Genomic DNA, 19958 nt, shown 5'->3' with positions numbered 1-19958 from the left:
GCTCTCTTGATGACGACAGCGGGCGGGCGTGGCGGGAGTCGGCGCCGCTCCCCGCCTCCCTGTCAACTGAGGGACCGGAACCACAGGACGGGGCCGAGCTGAGGGAGCGGCTCCCGCGGAGAACAGTACCGGCGGCGGGTGCCCGCAGAGCGATGGCGGCGTCGGCGGCGGTGCAGGCACTGAGCGAGAACCCGGAGGCGCTTTTCCTCGACGCTTCCGAGTTGTTGCTGCGATATGCGGACAACATTCTGCGGTGAGGCCCGGGCACTGGGTGGCGCTTCGGGAGCTCCCGGGGAAGGGCCGAAGGTCTGGCTGGCCTCCCCTCCCGGAGTCTTGGGGGCTCTTTCGCTCCTCTCTCCAGCTAGGCAGGGAATTAGACTCACAGGTAGGCAGACAGACACACACACACTACACTGTGCTTGTTATATGTCCCGATAGCAACTTTCCAGGGGGTTTCAGTACCTCCAAAACCAGTGAAATCCAGCACCGAATCGAACTGACACAGATACTGAATCCCTCCTCAAATTACTCAGTTAGTGCCTTCGCATAATGTGGATAATATAGAATAACATTACATGATTTACTGTTGCTGGTTGGATTTGTAGCATCCATCAGTTTTCAGACCCAGGAGGGCTAAAAGAAGGCCTGAGGTTGCCTTAGCAGACAAGGTGAAGGAGAACAGATATGTTAAAAGCAAGAAGGGTTACAAGGGATAAAATCGATCCTCTGGAAGATCAGAATTGTAATCCATGTGTGGAGCCAAAAGAGATGGGGGAGATCTTAGCTACTTTTGCATCTGTATTTACTCAGGAGATAGACACAAAAGTCTATAGAAGTAAGGCTCTTTTGAGGTGTTTGTTCTCACGATGCAAACTAGGGTCGATAAATCCCCAGAGCCTGACAAGTTGTTCTCCAGGACCCTGCTGGAGGTAAGTACAGATATTGCTGGGGCATAGCAGAGAAAGTTAAGACAGCCTAGGTGACGTGCTGGAGGATTGGAGGAGGCAATGTTCTGCTTTTTAAGAAATAAACCAGGAAATGAGCCATTGAGCCTGATCATTAGTAGTGGGAAAGTGTTTGTATGTATTCTAAGGGACTGTATATGTGTACTTGGATACACATGGACTGATTAAAGTAGTCAGCATGGCTCCATGCATGGTAGGTTGTATCTAATGAATCTTATAGATTCTTTCAAGGAAGTTACCAGGAAAGTTGATGAAGGCAAAGCATTTGATAAGGTCCCGCATGGGAGGTTGGTCAATAAGGATCAGTCACTTGGCATTCAAGATGAGGTAGTAAATTGAATTAGGCACTGGCTTTGTGGGAGAAGCCAGAGAGTGGTGGTAGATAGTTGCCTGACTGGAGGCCTGTGACTAGTGGTGTGCCATGGGGATTGGTGCTGGGTCCGTTGTTTGTCATCTATATCAACAACCTAGATGATAATGTGGTTAATTGGATCAGCGAATTTGCAGATGTCACCAAGATTGGGGGAGTAGTGGACAGCGGCAAAGGCTATCATGGCTTGCAGAGGGATCTGGGCGAGCTGGAAAAATGGCAGATGCAATTTAATGCAGACAAGTGCGAGGTGTTGCACTTTGGTAGGACCAGCCAGCGTAGGTCTTACACAGTGAACGGTAAGGCACTGAGCAGTGCGTTAGAACCAGAGGGATCTGGGAATACAAGTCCATTTAAGGCAGAGATAGATAGGTTCTTAATTAGCCAGGGCATCAAAGGGCATGGAGTGAAGGCAGGGAAGTGGCGATGACTGGAAGAATTGGATCAGCCCACGATTGAATAATGGAGCAGACTCCATGGACCGAATGAACTACTTCTGCTCCTGTATCTTATGGTCTCCATTGTTCATTGAAAGTGGCATCACAAGTAGATAGTATTGTAAAGAAAACTTTTGGCACATAGGCCTTCATAAATCAAAGTATTGAGTCCAGGATATTATGTTGAAGCTGAATAAGATGTTGGTGAGGCATAATTTGTCGTATTGTGTGCAGTTTTGGTCACCTGTCTACAGGAAAGATGTAAATAGGTTGAAAGAGTACAGAGGAAATTTACAAGGCTGTCACCTGACCTGGAGTATTTGAGTTATATGGAAAGGTTGAATAGGTTAGGACTTTATTCCTGTGAACGTAGAAGATTGAGGGGAGATTTGATAGAGGTATACAAAATTATGAGGCGTATAGTTAGGGTAAATGCACGCAGGCTTTTCCCACTGAGTTTGGGTGGGACTACAACTAGAGGTAGGTTATGAGTGAAAGGTGAAAAGTTTAAGCGGAACTTGAGGGGAAGCTTTATACTCAGAGGGTCATGAGAGTGTGGAATGAACTGCCAGCACAAGCGGTGCATGGGAGCTCGATTTCAACATTTAAAAATATTTGGATGATTACATGAATGGCAGGGCTATGGTCTCAGTGCAGGTTGATAGGAGTAAATGGTTCAGCATTGACTAGATGGACCAAAGGACCTGTTTCTCTGCAGTACTTTTCTATTATTCTATCATCTGCTAATAAAATGCACCATAAATCACAGTTTGACTATTGAACAAAAACCAATAACATTTTTTACTGTTCGATTTCTAACTTTCAGATAACTCCAACGAGTCAAGACAAATTGATGCCAAAGAGAAGAAAATAACAGCAGTTTTTCAAACTGTTCAGGTCCTGAAACCTTCCCCACAGGAAGTTCTGTAACGTCAAAGTCAGGCACTAATTACCATTATTGCCAGATAACCAAGTGCCATAAGGACCATTTATTGTATCGTCAGTGAGAATCAGGATCATGTTCATTACCACTGACTTGTATGATGTGAAGTATATTGTTCTGCGACTGTAGTCCAGTGCGAAAATGTTTGTCTTCACTGTGTGGAGTTATCTGCAGGTCAAACTGCTGTTTGAACTCAGCAGGTCAAATAGCATCGATGGAGAAGAATGAACAGAGGACATTTGGGGCCAAAACTTCATCAGGATTCATATTTATTCCCATCCATAGATGCTGCCTGACTTGCTGAGTTCCTCTAGCATTTTGTGTGTGTTGCTGTGGATTTCCAGAGTATCTGCAGAATCTTTTGTTTTTAGAAATCTTGTTGATCTTAGATTATAAGTGCAGTGTGATTTTTTTCTTTTAAACAAATGTAGATTATATCTGTGTGCAGTATTTGTCAAGTGGCGGTTTTTTTTTTCTTTAACAGGAACCCAAATGAAGACAAATACAAGTCAATTAAGATTGAAAATCAAACCTTTTCAAACAGATTGCTGCCAGTCAAGGGAGCTGTTGAGTGCCTTTTTGAAATGGGATTTGAGGAGGTACAGTAAAGTGCAATAGAAATAAAAGTAATTTTACAATCAAATATTGTCAAAGGTGACATAGGGTAATTTGTGTGTGGGTGTGATGGGAGGGGGTCAAGAAGCTAAACTGAAGACAAAGTAATTTACTGCATTTTGTGTATTGTCTTCATGTATGGCTCAGGCAGGGCAAAGATCCTCATGAATGTGTTTTGACTCTGGCCGTGGTTTTGAACAAATACATACCGCATAGGTTTCCTTACCTAATGTTGGAGGTATAGATGAACAAAGGGATATTGGGTCTACATTGCTAGATCCTTCAATGTTGCCAGGCAAGTTGATGAGATCATAAGATATAGGAGCAGAATTAGGCAATTTGGCTCATCGAGTGTGCTCCGCCATTTCATCATGGCTGATCCATTTTTCCTCTAAGCCCTAAGATAGGGGGCCCAAAACTGCTCACAGTACTCCAAGCGAGGCCTTACCAGTGCTGTATGCAGTTTCAACATTACATTCTTGCTTTTATAATCTAGTCCACTTGAAATGAATGCTAACATTGCATTTGCCTTCCTCACCACAGGCTCAAACTGCAAATTAACCTTTAGGGAATCCTACTCAAGGATTTCCAAGTCCCTTCACATTTTTTAGATTTTTGTATTTTCTCTCCATTTAGAATATAGTCAATCTTTTCATTTCTTCTACCGAAGTGCATGACCATACACTTCCTGACACTGTATTTCATCTACCACTTCTTTGCCCATTCTCTTAATCTGTCTTTCTGCTGTAGCCTCTCTACTTCCTCAAAACTACCTGCCCCTCTCCCTATCTTTGTATCTTCTGCAAACATGGCAGCAAAGCCAATTCCATCATCCAAATCATTGACATATAATGTAAAAATCATTATCTTTGAAATTGACAACACTAGTCACTGGCAGCCAGCCAGAAAAGGCTCCTCTTATTTCCGGTCTTTGCCTCCTGCCAATCAGTCTCTACTTTATCCACGCTAGAATCTTTCCTGTAATACCCTGGAGCCGTAGCTTGTCAAGCTGCCTCATGTGGCACCTTGTCAAAGGCTTTCTGAAATTCCAAGTGTACAATATCAACTGATTCTCCTTTATCTATCCTGTTAGTATATCTTCAAAGAATTTCAACAGATTTGTCAGGCAAGATCCTTCCTTGAGGAAACCATGCTGACTATGGCCTATTTTATCATGTGCATCCATGTACCCCGAAGCCATCTGCTTAACATCTTCCCAGCCACTGAGGTCAAACTAACTGGCCTGTAGTTTCATTTCTTCTGCTTCTCTTGCTTCTTGAAAATTGGAGTGACGTTTGCAATTTTCCAGTCTTCTGGAACCATTCCAGAATCTAGTGTTTCTTGAAAGATCATTACTACTGCCTCCACAATATCTCCAGCTACCTCTTTCAGAACCGTGGAGTGTACATCATCTGGTCCAGGTGAATTATCTACCTTCAGAGCTTTCAGTTTCCCAAGAGCCTTCTCCCTAGTAATGGTAATTTCACACACTTCATGACCCCTGACACCTAGAACTTCCACCATACTGCTAGAGTCTTCCACAGTGAAGACTGATGCAAATACTTATTCAGTTCATCTGCCATTTACTTGTTACACATTACTACCTCTCCAGCATTGTTTTGTTAAGATAGGGTTGTTAAGAAATCATATAGTGTTTTGGCCTTCATTAGTCCAGGGAATTGAGTTCAAGAGTCACAGGGAGATGTTGCAGCTCAATACAACTTCGGTTAGGCCACACTTATTGTGTTCAGTTCTGCTTGCTTCATTATAGGAAGGATATGGAAGCTTTATTGAGGGTGCAAGGGAGATTATACCAGGATACTGCCTGGGTCAGAGAGTGTCTTATGAGGATAGGCTGACTGAGCTGGAACTTTTCTCTTTGGAGTGAAGGAGGATGAGAGGTGACTTGATAGAGTTATATTAAATAAGAGGCATAGATTGAATGCACTGCCAGTGCATTTTCCCCAGGGTGGAAATGGCGAATGAGAGGGGGTATAATTTTGAGGTGGTTGGAGGAAAGTATAGTGAGGTTGTCAGAGGTAAGTTTTTTTTTGTACAGAAGGTAATGAGTATGGGAAGTGTGCTGCTGTGGGTCGTGGTAGAGGTAGGTATATCAGGAACATTTAAGAAACACTTAAATAGCCACATGGATGACAGAAAAATAGAGAGCTATGTTGGAGGGAAGGATTCGATTGATCTTTGAGCAGGCTAAAAGATCAGCACAACATTGTGGGCCAAGAGGCTTGTACTGTGCTGCAGTGTTCGATGATGTAGGTGCTGAAAGCAGTTCAGAAAAGGGTCTTGAAAGGATGGAACTTTTACTCTTGTGACAGAAACTAGAATTATCAGAATCAGGTTTATTATCATTAATATCTCTCGTGAAAATAGTTGTTTTGCAGCAGCAGTACAGTGCAGTACATAAAAGTCACAATAAAGTACAATAAATATATTAAATAGTGAAAAAAGAGAGCAAAATGGTGCATGGGTTCATGGTCTGCTGGTGGAGGGGAAGAAACTGTTCCTAAGACGCTGAGTATGCATCTTCAGGCTCCTGCACTTTCTCACTAACATAGCAATGAGGAGAAGGCATGTCCTTGGTAGTGAGGGTCCTTCATGATGGATACCCTCTTGAGGCACCGCCTTTTGAAGGTGTCCATGATGGAGCTGGCCGAGTGTACTACCCTCTGCAGCTTTTTCCGATCCTGTGCCACTGGCCTGTTTTCTCTGTAATTGCATCAGTTTGGTGGATCCAGGGTAGATCTTCAGAGATGTTGACACCCAGGATCTTGAAGCTGATCACTCTTTCCACTGCTGACCCTTCAGTGTGAACTACTGCTTTTTCTCCCAACGTTTCCTTCCTTAAGGCTGATTTATACTTCTGCGTCAACTCGACGCCATAACCTACGCAAGTGACCGAACTCGACGCCATAACCTACGCAAGTGACCGAGGTGCGTTGTGAGCATTTATACTTGTGCGTTGGTGTGTCTGCGTCGCTCTGCAATTTGCACACGTCACGCATGCGCATACACCTGCCCGTGCAGGGCTTCATAGTCATGGTAGTCTTTCTCGGGGTAAACAAGAAGTGAGCGTCTTTTTTTGTAAAAGTGAAATGTGTCCTCCATAATTTTGGAGTTCTGTAAAGCTTTATGGAAAGCATTGCAGCCAGAATTCCTTCCCTGCCCGTCAGTCGCCCAATGGCAAGCTATTGCAGCATAGGAGGAAATGTGATGCTACCAAGCAGACAAATCACAGTTGTTGCAGTCTGCATTGCTGCGACACGTAGTTACATTTTGGGAGAGGTGTGCGTCAGGCTACGGCGGAGGGATCTGCGTAGGGTTCGCGGCGACGCCGTAGGTACGGCGTCTAGTTGACACAGAAGTATAAATCAGCCTTAAAGTTCACAATTGCTTGGTCTTGCTGACATCAAGTGAAAGTCGTTTTGTGACACCACTCAACCAACTGATCTCACTTCTAACACCTACTCGTCACCATCTGAAGTTCTGCCAACAGTTGTGTCATTGGCAAATTTATAGATGGCATTTGAGCTGTGCTTAGCCACACAGTTGTGAGCATAAAGAGAGTAGAGCAATGGGAAAGCACAGATCCTTGAGGTTGCCAGTGTTGATTGTCAGCAAGGAGGAGATTAGAGGATCACTGTGTAAACATAAGATCAATCTATTTAATATAGATGTAATACAAAACCTCTCTTTAATATTTGTGGTTCTTTGAAATTCTCTTCCTCAGAACAGTGGAAGCAGCTTTGGATTTTTTTAAAGCAGAGACAGATTCTTGTTAAGTAGGTGACTGGAAGATTACTAAAGTTGGTGAAAAGACGGGTTTGAGATTAATATCTGTTGACCATTATGAGCATTTTATGTTTGTGGCGGAATGTGTGGTGACACTTGTGGTCTACCCCAGCACACCCTTGGTGGATTTGTTGTTAACACAAACAGTTTATTTTACTGTATGTTTTGATGTACCTGTGATAAATGAATCTGAATAGATATTAGATCAGGCGAAATCTTAAGGACAGAACAGGCTCAATGATCATGTGGGCTACTTCTGCTCCTAATTCATTCCTGGATAAGATTGGTTAACTGGGACTGAAAAATAAACATAAATGGATTTTGTCTAGTTATAGCCAGAGACATGGAACACTACAGTACAGAAACAGGCCCCTCAGTCCATTCAGTCTGTGCCAGACTGTTATTCTGCTTAGTCCCATCAACGTGCACCTCAACCATCACCCTCCATACCCCTTCCTTCCATGTACTTATCTAAATATATCTTAAATGTTGAAATCAAGCCCGGATCTTCCACTTCTGCTGGCAGCTCATTCTACATTCTCACCACCCTCTGAGTGAAAAAGTTTCTCCTCAGATTCTGCTTAAATATTTCACCTTTCACCCTAGACCTATGACATGTGGTTTTTGATAAGTAAGAGTGTCAAAAGTTAAAGGGAGTAGGCAGAAGAATGAATTAGAATCAGGTTTATTATCAGATGTATGTTGTGAAATTTGTTCTTTTGCAACAGTGGCACAGTACATTACATACAATATATTATACATTACAGTAAAAAAAATATGAAAAAATAAGTAGTGCAAAAATAGAGCAAAAGGAGTGAGGTGATGTTTATGGGTCCGTTGAGAACGAAAGTAAATCAGACTGATCAGAAGGTGGAACAGTCTTGATGGGCCGAATGGTCTAGTTCTACTGCTCTGTCCTATGGTAGTCCTGGTCCCACCCAACCTCAGTGGCAGAAGCCTGCGTGCATTTACCCTGTCTACAGTCGGCAAGATGTAATGAACGGTGTGCCACAAGCATCAATGCGGTTGTAACTGATATCAAAGAGTTTGATGCATTTGCTTAAAGCAAGATGGGTGGGTAGTTAAGTTGTGAAGAGGGCATAATGAGTTTCCAGAGAACTGTAGATAGGTTGAGTAAAGGTCAAAATACATTTATTATCAAAGTATGTATACTATATACAGTACAACCTTGAGATTCGTCTCCTTACAGGCAGCCACAAAACATAGAAACCCAATAGGACCCATTAAAAAAGATAGTCAAACACCATAAAAATTAAAAAAATAGTGTAAACGATAAAAGTAAGCAAATAAAATGCAGAACTGAAGTTCACAGAAGTGAGTCCACAGCCACAAAGCCAGTCGTCACTGCAGCAGATTCAGGATTGCATTAGTGGCAGGTCACAGCCTCAGTCCAGCGCAGAGACGAGAAAACCTTGCAGAGCAGTGAGCTCAACCAGTCCATCCCTTGCTGGTACTGTGACCTTTGTCCCTGCTGCTTTGACTTTGCCACATTGAATCTCCTCGAAATACACTCCAGCAATGACCAAACGTTGGCTGATTCCCCCGCCTTTTGGGCCTGGACCCTGCCGCCTTGATTTGCCCTGTGCATGCCATGCCATAACCGTCCTGCACCTTCGAATCTTCAGTTCACATTGCAAAAATGCCAGCTCGTACAGGCGGTTCAAAGGCTCAACAGACTATCATAATGAAGTGATCGTATCCAAGAAAAGGTGTGATTAATACAGTAATTTATAGTTTTGTTTGTTTTGTTTGCTATCTTGTCATCTTAAAGATGGGGCAAATGGAATATAATGTGGGAAAATAAATGATTGTCCATATTAATAGGAAAAATAATGAGATGCAGAGGGATTTTGGTGCTTTGGTGTTGACTCATAGAAAGCTAGTATGAAGGTACTGACACATCAGAGAAGCTGAGGTCACCCACTACAGCACTGTTGTTCTTTCACTTTTCCCTAATCTATAAACCCGTAGAGAGTGATTGCATTTTTCTTCTCATAGAGTTCTACGCGCCGTAGATGTACCCTCCTTTAGGTACCCTTTTGAGTGCAGAATTAGAGGAGCTAACAGAATTTTATTGTTTATTGCTTGGGAATTGAATACCAAAATACTATACTGTAGGTACATTGTGCTACATAATGAGTTGAGTTGAGGATGCCATCGTCTACCTGCTGAACCGTGTCTACGCCCACCTGGACAAGCCAGCGAGCACTGTGAGGGTCATGTTTTTTGACTTCTCCAGTGCGTTCAACACCGTACGCCCTGCTCTGCTGGGGGAGAAGCTGACAGCGATGCAGGTGGATGCTTCCCTGGTGTCATGGATTCTTGATTACCTGACTGGCAGACCACAGTACGTGTGCTTGCAACACTGTGTGTCCGACAGAGTGATCAGCAGCACTGGGGCTCCACAGGGGACTGTCTTGTCTCCCTTTCTCTTCACCATTTACACCTCGGACTTCAACTACTGCACAGAGTCTTGTCATCTTCAGAGGTGTTCAGATGACTCTGCCATAGTTGGATGCATCAGCAAGGGAGATGAGGCTGCGTACAGGGCTACGGTAGGAAACTTTGTCACATGGTGTGAGGAGAATTATCTGCAGCTTAATGTGAAAAAGACTAAGGAGCTGGTGGTAGACCTGAGGAGAGCTAAGGTACCGGTGACCCGTGTTTCTATCCAGGGGGTCAGTGTGGACATGGTGGAGGATCACAAGTACCTGGGGATACGAATTGACAATAAACTGGACTGGTCAAAGAACACTGAGGCTGTCTACAAGAAGGGTCAGAGCCGTCTCTATTTCCTGAGGAGACTGAGGTCCTTTAATGTCTGCTGGACGATGCTGAGGATGTTCTACGAGTCTGTGGTGGCCAGTGCCATCATGTTTGCTGTTGTGTGCTGGGGCAGCAGGCTGAGAGTAGCAGACACCAACAGAATCAACAAACTCATTCGTAAGGCCAGTGATGTTGTGGGGATGGCACTGGACTCTCATGGTGGTGTCTGAAAAGAGGATGCTCTCTAAGTTGCATGCCATCTTGGTCAATGTCTCCCATCCACTACATAATGTACTGGGTGGGCACAGGTGTACATTCATCCAGAGACTCATTCCACCGAGATGCAGCACTGAGTGTCATAGGAAGTCATTCCTGCCTGTGGCCATCAAACTTTACAACTCCTCCCTTGGAGGGTCAGACACCCTGAGCCAATAGGCTGGTCCTGGACTTATTTCATAATTTACTGGCATAATTTACGTATTACTATTTAACTATTTATGGTTCTATTACTATTTATTATTTATGGTGCAACTGTAACGAAAACCAATTTCCCCCAGGATCAATAAAGTATGACTATGACTATTTGTATGCGGTGTGGGCACGTGGCCAAGTGATTAAGGCATTGGACCAGCGACCTGAAGGTTGTGAGTTTGAGCCCCAGCCGAGGCAACATGTGTTGTGTCCTTGAGCAAGGCACTTAATCACACATTGCTCTGTGATGACGCTGGTGCCAAGCTGTATGGGTCCTAATGCCCTTCCCTTGGACAACATTGGTGTGGTGGAGAGGGGAGACTTGCAGCATGGGCAACTGCTGGTCTTCCATACATCTTGCCCAGGCCTGTGCCCTGGAGAGGGGAGTCTTGCAGCATGGGCAACTGCTGGTCTTCCATACATCTTGCCCAGGCCTGTGCCCTGGAGAGTGAAGACTTTCCAGGCACGCATCCATGGTCTCGCAAGACTAACGGATGCCTTTTGGTGGACCACATCTGGATTATAATGAATAGTTTGTTCTCATAGAATGTAGAACAATACAACACAGGACCAAGTCCTCTGGTTCAAACATAGTGGGTCAATCAAAATGCTAGTTTAAACAAATGAATTTACTTGCACATGGTCTATATCTCTCCATTCCTGGCATCTGTATGTGCTTGTCTAAAATATTCCAAACCTATCTGCTTCCACTGGCAACATATTCTAGGCAACTGTCATTGTCTATGTAAATCAAAGCATGTTTTGCAAATCTCTTTACCCTATCTCCTATCCTCACCTATCACCAGCCAGCTTGTATTTCTCCCCTCCCCCCCCACCAATGACTGCAGCCAATGACTTTTCTGATGACCTGACTGTTTGCTCTAGTTTTCGTATACTGCGTGAAATCTGGGAGTAATGGCTGATGTGAGGATGCATGAATTGTGAGCTACAAGTGATCCTTTCATGCATGACAATTAGGATTATACTAATAGTTTCATTGATTTCAAATCCACAGGAGGAAACACATCTTGTATTTCCTAAAAACGGTTCAGTACAAAGGCTGCAAAGAGTGAGAGATCTAATTGCTGCTGAAAGGAGTCGAAGGACAGCTGCTAAGAACCCAGGCCCTGTATCAACACCGGTTTCAACTTCTGCTCAACCAAGTGTGCCTGGAGTCTCCTTCCGTGCATTGCCATTTTTCAATAGAACACCTCGGCCACCTCCAGTTCAGGTATTTGGGCCAGTTACCATGTAAGATGTTTTAATCAGATTTTAATGGGGTAAGTGATTGGTCCTGGAAACAGTGTTCCCTTGGGTGGTCTGGGCATGCAGAATGGACTAGGCAAGAAGGTGACAGGGTGGTTCTCCGAGGAAAACAGCTGGCGATGTACAGTGAATGTGGTGTGTTATTTAAAGCAGAGGTTGATACGTTCTTGATTAGTAAAGGTATCAAAGGTCATGGGGAGAAGGCAGGAGAATGGAGTTGAGGGGAAGTATATCAGCAATAAATCAGAGCAGCTTTGATGGGATGAATGGCCTAATTCTGTTCCTCTGTCTTATGTCTTAGTTATTTGTTACAAAAATATGGTCTAGATGCCATGTATTTTGTAGTTTAGACTCAGTGAAACTGTTGGTATTAGTCGTCGTTACCCTGTACGTTTGACGGCAACTTCTGGAGAAGAAGTTTGCGCAATTAAGCGCATGTAGAAGCTAATATTAATGATTCCCTATGCCTTCACAGATTACCTTGTCTTTTACCCTGTGGTGGCAAAAATTTCTGATCTGATTTGATCTTGGTATAGTTAGAAACATTTAAAACAGTCTACATGAAGAATAAATAATAGACATTTTGGCCAGAAACCGTTTGTTAGGTCTTAGTCCGAAGCATCAAGTGTTTATTGCTGTCCGTAGATGCTACCTGACTTGCTGAGATCCTCTAGCATTTTGTGTGTGTTGCTTTGGATTTCCACCATTTACAGAATCTTTTGTGTTTATGATTTCCTGATTTTTTTTTGGAGTTTGCAATTTTTTAAATTTAGCTTTTTTAAAAACAGGCTACTTCAGCTTCTATCGTGATTTTAGATTTCATTCAACTTTATTGTCATTGTGCCGAGTACAGATACAAAACCAATGAAATGCAGTTAGCATCTAACCAAAAACGCAAAGAATAGTGTTACTTACAAAATAACTGCGAATAAAAAAAAGTGCTACAGCACACAAATATAATAGTACTGAGACAGTACAATATGGGTGCAATACTGCTTAGCGCTGTTATGTGAGGTTCAGCAGGGTCACAGCCTCAGGGAAGAAGCTCTTCCTGTGCCTGCTGGTGCGGGAGCGGAGGCTCCTGTAGTGCCTACCGGATGGGAGGAGAGTAAAAAGTCCATGGTTAGGGTGAGATGCATCCTTGATAATGCTTTTCGCCCTGCCCAGGCAGCGTTTATGGTAGATGTTCTCAGTGGTGGGCAATTGGGTGCTGATAATCCGCTGGGCAGTTTTTGCCACCCGCTGGAGTGCTTTGTGGTCCAATACGGGACAATTGCCATACCACACTGAGATGCAGTTGGTGAGTATGCTGTCAGTGGTACAGTGGGAAAAGTCCGTCAGTATCCTGGGACAGAGGTGAGCTTTCTTGATGCTCTGCAGGAAATAAAGGCGCCTTTTTGATCAGGATGGAGGAGTTCAGGGACCACGTGAGATCCTCGGAAATGTGGACTCCGAGGAATTTGAAGCTAGATACACGCTCCACTACAGCTCCATTGATGTAGATGGGGACGTGAGTGTGTGAGTTCAAATATTGGTGTTTTTTATTCATCTAAGAACTGATGACTGAGAGTGTCCCATTATGGTTAAAAGAGTGTAAAAGCAATACACAGATCATCTGGTCTTTATGGGAAGTTTTATTTGAGGTTTGCAGCTGTCTACCTTCTGTTAAATTTTTCTCCAGTGCCTTGACTTGCTGAGAGCTCCCTTAATTGTGTAGTGAGTAAATAGCATCGTGGAGTAGAAATTGGAGCCATGCTAAAAAGAAGTTGAAAGTCGGAAAATGAGAAGGAACTTTTGAGCTGGTTACTGCCATTACAGTCAGAGGGTGGTAAATCTGTGTAATTTGTTGCCACAAGCGGCTGTGGAGGCCAAATCATTGGATGCATTTAAGGCAGAGATAGATAGGTTCTTGATTAGCCAGGGCATCAAATGGTATGGGGTGAAAGCAGGGGAGTGGGGAAGACTGGGAGAATTGGATCAGCCCATGATTGAATGGTGGAGCAGACTCGATGGGCTGAAAGGCCTACTTCTGCTCCTATACCTTATGGTCTTATTAGTATTGGAGAGATTCAGATTTATTAAGTTCCTCTACTCTAATGCTCAGATCATGCTAAATAGTTCTTGTGAAATAATGTCATGCTTGCTGACAACTTTCATATTTAAGTAAATTTAAATGATTTATGTGGTTCTATTATCCTTATTTTGAAGTTGTAATATAGGTTAAAACAGCAATAAGCGGGTGGTGGATGCTGGCCTATGGATGATAGATTCCTAAATAATGTGTGAAAAGCATCGTGATTTGGGTGGCATGGTAGTGTAGTGGTTGGCGCAATGCTTTACAGAGCTGCAAGATTGGGTTTTGATTTCCACCGATGTCTCTAAGGAGTTTGTGCGTTCTCCCCGCGATTGCCTGGGTTTCCTTTTGCATTCCAAAGATGTAGGTTTGGGTGTAGTGAGTTGTGGGCAGTGCCATGTTGGCACTGGAAGTGTGGTGGTACGTTCAGTTTGCTCAGCAGAATCCTCATTGATTTGATTTGATGCAAGTGACGCATTTGATTCGATGTTCATGTGAGAAGTAAAGCTAATCTTTAAATTGGGCATAATTTCTGTTAGGTTCGAGAGCCATATTCATTGAGGTCTTCAATTAAGTGTCTTAATTGTAGGGTGTGAGCTAAAACTTGTATTTAAGTTTGGCATAGCTATTCTATACCCTTCCTATATCGATCATCATTTTGACTGTCCAATGCTCAGTGTTCTAAATGTAATCTGACTACTTTTTACCCCTTTTAATTAAATCTTTCTTTAGATTAAAAGACTTTGTCCAATTGATCAAAACCATTTGCTCATGTGTAAAGTCCCAAATAAAGGCACGAAACAACGTAATTGGTGGTAGGGAAGTTAAGTGGTGTTGTCATGAAGTGGATCATACAAAGAGCAGTGTAAGCCTAAAAGTTTGTTCTCCGCAAAAATATTTGGGGTGGGGTACTGGGGCCAATTGAACATTTTAAAACAATTTACTTTAATTAGTACTTCAAATGTTCATAGTTTTAGTAATATCTTTTAAGTTATTTTGATATTAGTTTTATGGTGTGAACTTTAATTGTTTTAAAATTCACTTGAGAACCTGCAGGGTTTTATAGAACTTTTTTGAATTTGCAGCATCATAAGTGTTCTCAAATTTTTGTTTTGATTTCTAAGAATTCTGCAGGGAATCTTTTGGCAACTTTAAAAACGCATTTTCAGGAGGTCTTGATGTATGAGGATCCCAAACTCCAGCAAAAAGCCTTGGCCTGTATTCCTGTCCAAGAACTGAGAAAAAGAGCAAATGAGAAGTTATTAAGTGCTACAAAACTGGATCCAGGTATAACATTTGTTTAAAGAAATAAATTTGATTAATTAATTAAGAAATGGAACCTAAATACCAAAAAATGCATAAGTGGGAAATCTGAAATAAAAACAGAAGATGCTGGAAACGGTCAGCACCCGTGGAGAGACAGACACACACAATTAATGTTTCCTTTGTCATTTTAAATGTTTTGAGTGCCCGGAAGAGAAAAAGAAAGAATGGAGTCAAGAAGATTGGTAAATCATGAGTAGTAAAGTAGAGGCAAATCCAGACCACTACTCTCAACCTCAAAGAACTATAGAGGCAGTCATTTAAATCTGAGATGGGTTTTTCCAATTCCGAGGAAAAATGAGGATTCTGAGCAACAGTCCAAGTTGAGGTCAGTCCTGGTCTCGATGACAGGACAAGTTCAAGAGGATCATCTGATCTATTTACGCCTCTGTTGTTTTATTCTGCTGTCACACTGCAGGTTGCAAAGTCATGAATCTGGGCCCATGGTTTTCCAAAATGTTAAGTAAGGAGTAAATTGCAAGTGAATGTCACTTGTAACTGGGATCTGTGGCAGAGGCAGATCGACCATACTGTGCATCCTTTGGGCTACGAGGAAGGATTAGAATAGCTGCTTCTACAAAATTGGATCTTACCATACAATTCAAGTTTAGGTGCTTCAGTCATCGCATTCTACAGCACAGAAACAGACCCCTTCGGCCCATCTAGTTCATACCAAAATGTTACTGTGCCTAGTATCATCAACTAGCACCTGGACCGTAACCCTCCATACCCCTCCCATCCACGTACTATGCAAACTTCTCTTAAATTTGAAATCAAACCTGCATCCATCACTTCCGTGCAGCTCATTTCACACTGGCAACGCTGTCTGAGTGAAGACATTCCCACTCATGTTTCCCTTAAGCATTTCATCTTTTACCCTCAACCCAGAATCAGAATCAGGTTTAATATCACTAGTATAGGTCGTGAAATTGTTGCTTTGCAGCAGCGCTACATTGCGATACATAATAATAAAAATAAGTAGTATAAAAAGAGTGGGGAAAAATACTGAAGAGGTGTTCATGGGTTCATTGTTAATTTAGAAGTCTGATGGTGAAGGGATAGAAACTGTTCCTTAAACATTGGGTGTACCTCTCCAGGCTCTTGTACCACCTCCTTGGGGTAGCAATGAGAAGAGGGCATGTCCTGGGTGATGGGGGTCCTTAATCATGGATGCCACCTTTTAAAGGTGTCCTGGATGCTGATGAGGAGAGGCTAGTGCCCTTCATAGAACAGGCTGAGTTTACAACATTTTGCAGTTTTTACTGATTCTGTGCTACACCAGACAGTAAAGCTGCAAGTTAGAATGCTGTCCATCATACTGTACATCTGTAAAAATACTTGTATATCTTGAGGTCATGAATGCAAGTTCTTTCTTTTCTTCCAAAAGGGACAATAGTAAACCAGGAAGACTTTTTGTTGCTGGAGCTCCTACGGTGGTTTAAAGAAGATTTTTTCCAGTGGGTAGACTGTCTTCCCTGTAGCACGTGCGGAGAAAGAACAGAATCATCTGGTTCACTTCCACCATCCAGTGAAGATCAAAGATGGGGTGCTGGAAGAGTTGAAAATCATCTTTGTCGTAAATGTCACACCAGCAATCGATTTCCAAGGTATGTAGGACCATGATGTACAGTGCTCTTATGCAATGTGGCCACTTGCATTAAAACAATTGTCCGACGTAATTCTCTTTTCTTTGGCTTGAGGATTATAAAAAATTACGATATAATTGATTTATTATTGTCATGTACCAAGTTACAGTTATATTCCTTCTGGTCAAATCATTCTAAGCATAAGTACATTGAGATAGTACAGAGAGAAAAGCAATAACAGAATGCAGAGAGCACAGCTCAGCACGTTAGGAACAAGCTTCCCCTCGGTGTACTTTGTATATACTTCTCACTGCTTCAGTAAACAAACTTCCCCTCGATGTACTTTGTATATACTTCTCACTGCTTCAGTAAAGCAGACAGCATAACCAAAGACCTCACCCACCCTGGACATCCTCTCTCTTCATTTGCCCATCAAATCCTGATGAGGGATTTTGGCCCCAGAACGTCGGATGTTTATCATTTCCATTGATGCTGCCTGACCTGCTGAGTTCCTCCAGCATTTTCTGTGTGTTGCAGAAGAAATAAAAGCCTGAATGCATGTACCACCAGGCTCAAGGACAGCTTCTATTCCACTGTTATCAGACCCTTGAACTGACCTATCGTATGGTAAGCTGGGGTCTTGGTGTCCCTATCTACCTTGTAATGATCTTGCATTTTATCATTTATCTGCACAGCACTTTTTCAGTAGCTTTTACACATTATTCTGCATTGTTGTTGTTTTACATTATTCTAGCTCAATGCTCTGTATAACTATTTGATATGTATAAAGTGTGCAAGACAATTTCTTTTAACTGCAACTTGGTGCATGTGACAATAATAAACCAATACTGATATAATGTTACAGTTGAGTATTTGATGTTCAGACTAGCCTAAAGTTTCTTAAAACTCATTTCCAGCCACACAAGTTTTCACCAGAAGTACATTTCTTATTAATTCTTAAACATTAATTTGTTTCTTAAACGACTAGTTTACTTCTGGTTTCCATTTGAAGTTTACGCATTATCTCTTTACCTACAGAGGGATACTGATATTTTAGGTTAACTGTTTTAATGTGTCTACTCTTCTCACATATTATATACCGTGATTTCTTAATCTGTGAATGAATATAAATTATTCTCATGAATTCCTTAGAAGTGAAACAAGAATACCTGTTTTATTTTTAAATCACTATGCATCTTTTGCTCAGAAACAAATACTTTATAGATACGAAAGCAATACAACTTCTTCTTGAATTATATTATAAGCATTTAAAGCCTTTCTGCAAAGGTTAAAAAATATATACTGTATAAAAAATTAAATTTGGTACTGCAAAAAGAGAGCAGAAAAAATAGTGAGGTGGTGTACATGGGTTCATTGTCCTTTCAGAAATCTGATGTTGAAGTGTTAATGAGCTGAGTTGATTATTATTCGAGTGTAGTAATAAGATGACGTACCAGAATAAGGTGTCTTAACTTAACCCTAATTTATTATAATGAAAATAGAAAGCACAATGTAAGTCACAAAGATTTCAGGGCTAATGATTCTTAGTCACCACTTGATTGTGGCTGTTGTTGGGGGAACTCTGAATTCCGACTCACTCATGAAATCACCCTGGGTTCTAGGCACTGATCACTTTTCCTCAGTCTACTAGGTAAAATCCAAGGAACCGAGAGAAAGGTACCCCAATAAATACGAGTTTCACAAGTGCAGAGGGACACATAGGTACAGACAAGCTCTTAGATTTTTTTTTGTTCTCATGCCATTAACTCAGCCTGGTTTCTTTCACTCAAACAACACGTGTTCATTAACACAGTGTTCAACGTATCCTTATAAATTATTTAGACACTTGAATGGTCACTCCTTATCCATCAGTCTGCCAATGTTTTGGATTTAACCTTCCTTTAGTTACAAAAGAACATTAATATTACTAATAAGTGATAAGCTTGAACCCAAAGAAAAAGAATCCATCAAGCCAACTTAACAGACATTAAGAAAGAATCCATCAAGCCAATTTGACAGACACTAAGAAAGAATCCAATTGCTATCAACAAACAATTGACATTAACAAACCTGCAGTGTTTGTTACAGGCAGGCTACAGGCTGTGAGCTCACAAAGAGTTAAACTGTCATTTTAAGTTTAAAGTGAAAGGTCCTGGCTCAGGTGATGCTTCAGAGACTCATTAGCAACATCACCGAGTCAATGCTGCCTGAATCACAACGTGGATTTAGGAAGAACAGGAGCACAATCAACATGATCTTTACAGCCTGGCAGCTTCAGGAAAAGTGCCGGGAGCAACATCAGGACCTGCTTATGGCCTTTGTTGACCTTTCCAAGGCATTCAACACTGTGCAAAGAGAGCTCTTATGGGATGTTCTCCTCAGGTTTGACTGTCCCAATAAATTTGTTAACATCCTCCGCCAGTTCCACGATGGGATGACTGCTCAGGTGACCATAGGAGGACAAGAGTCCGAGCCCTTCCTTGTACGCACAGGGGTGAGGCAGGAATGTGTACTAGCGCCAGTGCTCTTTAACATCTTCCTCTTGTGTGTTACCAAGTTTCTCCACAATGAAATTGAAGACAGCAGCGGTGTGGCAGTGGACATCAGATTAGATGGCAACCTTTTTGACATCAGGAGGCTCCACGCAACCACCAAACTCCATAGAGAGCGGGTCCTGGAGCTGCAGTATGCAGACGACTGTGCTCTGTGGCCCATACTCCGGAAGATCTTCAGACTGTCCTTGCTGTGGTGGTGAGAGCGTACAGCAAGATGGAGCTGACTGTCAATACCACCAAGACAGAAGTGGTTTGCCAGTGGAGTACCAGTGTCCCACCCACTCTACCTGCCTTCACTGTCAGTAGTGCCATTTTTCAAATATCTGGGGAGCATTCTCTCTGAGGATAGCGGCATTGACAACAACATCCAGAGCCACATTAAACAGGCATCAGCTGCCTTTGGGAGACTTCGGCGTAGAGTCTTTCAGAACAGTAGCCTTCGTCCCTCCACAAAGGTCACCGTACACCAGACGGTCTGTGTCACCACCCTCCTTTATAGCTGTGAAGCTTGGGTAACCTACAGCCGTCACATCAAGTCCTTGGAGCACTTCCACATAAACTGCCTCCAGCGCATCCTGGGAATTACCTGGCGTGAGTGGGTGCCTCACACTGAGATACTTGTAAAGACCAGCTGCGGAAGTATTGAGGCCATGATCACCCAGCGTCAGCTGCAATGGCTGGGGCACGTGATAAGGATGCCCCCATGTCGGCTATCCACAGAGTGTTATATATACAGCCAGCGACGTCATGGTCAACAGT

At 42.6% G+C, this 19958-nt stretch overlaps 1 protein-coding gene across 3 annotated transcripts in view; it reads left to right on the top strand.

The window, feature by feature from the left end:
- Positions 1 to 32: 32 nt before the first annotated feature.
- Positions 33 to 19958, top strand: part of ngly1 (N-glycanase 1) — a 40385-nt gene continuing 20459 nt past the window's right edge. The window contains exons 1-6 of one of the 3 annotated variants that reach the window (XM_063069471.1): positions 167 to 253; positions 2599 to 2669; positions 3200 to 3314; positions 11411 to 11626; positions 14860 to 15022; positions 16446 to 16665. In XM_063069471.1, coding sequence (XP_062925541.1) covers positions 3300 to 3314; positions 11411 to 11626; positions 14860 to 15022; positions 16446 to 16665 — 614 coding nt within the window. In that variant the 5' untranslated portion in view covers positions 167 to 253; positions 2599 to 2669; positions 3200 to 3299. Of the gene's footprint in view, positions 386 to 2598; positions 2670 to 3199; positions 3315 to 11410; positions 11627 to 14859; positions 15023 to 16445; positions 16666 to 19958 lie in introns of all 3 variants that reach the window. The other 2 variants (XM_063069469.1, XM_063069470.1) reach the window with 2 other exon arrangements.

The sequence above is a fragment of the Mobula hypostoma genome, chromosome 17 (assembly GCF_963921235.1).
Source record: "Mobula hypostoma chromosome 17, sMobHyp1.1, whole genome shotgun sequence".
NCBI lineage: Eukaryota > Metazoa > Chordata > Chondrichthyes > Myliobatiformes > Myliobatidae > Mobula > Mobula hypostoma.
Note: the sequence above shows the minus strand (reverse complement) of the source record. Positions and strands in the feature narration are given on the sequence as shown.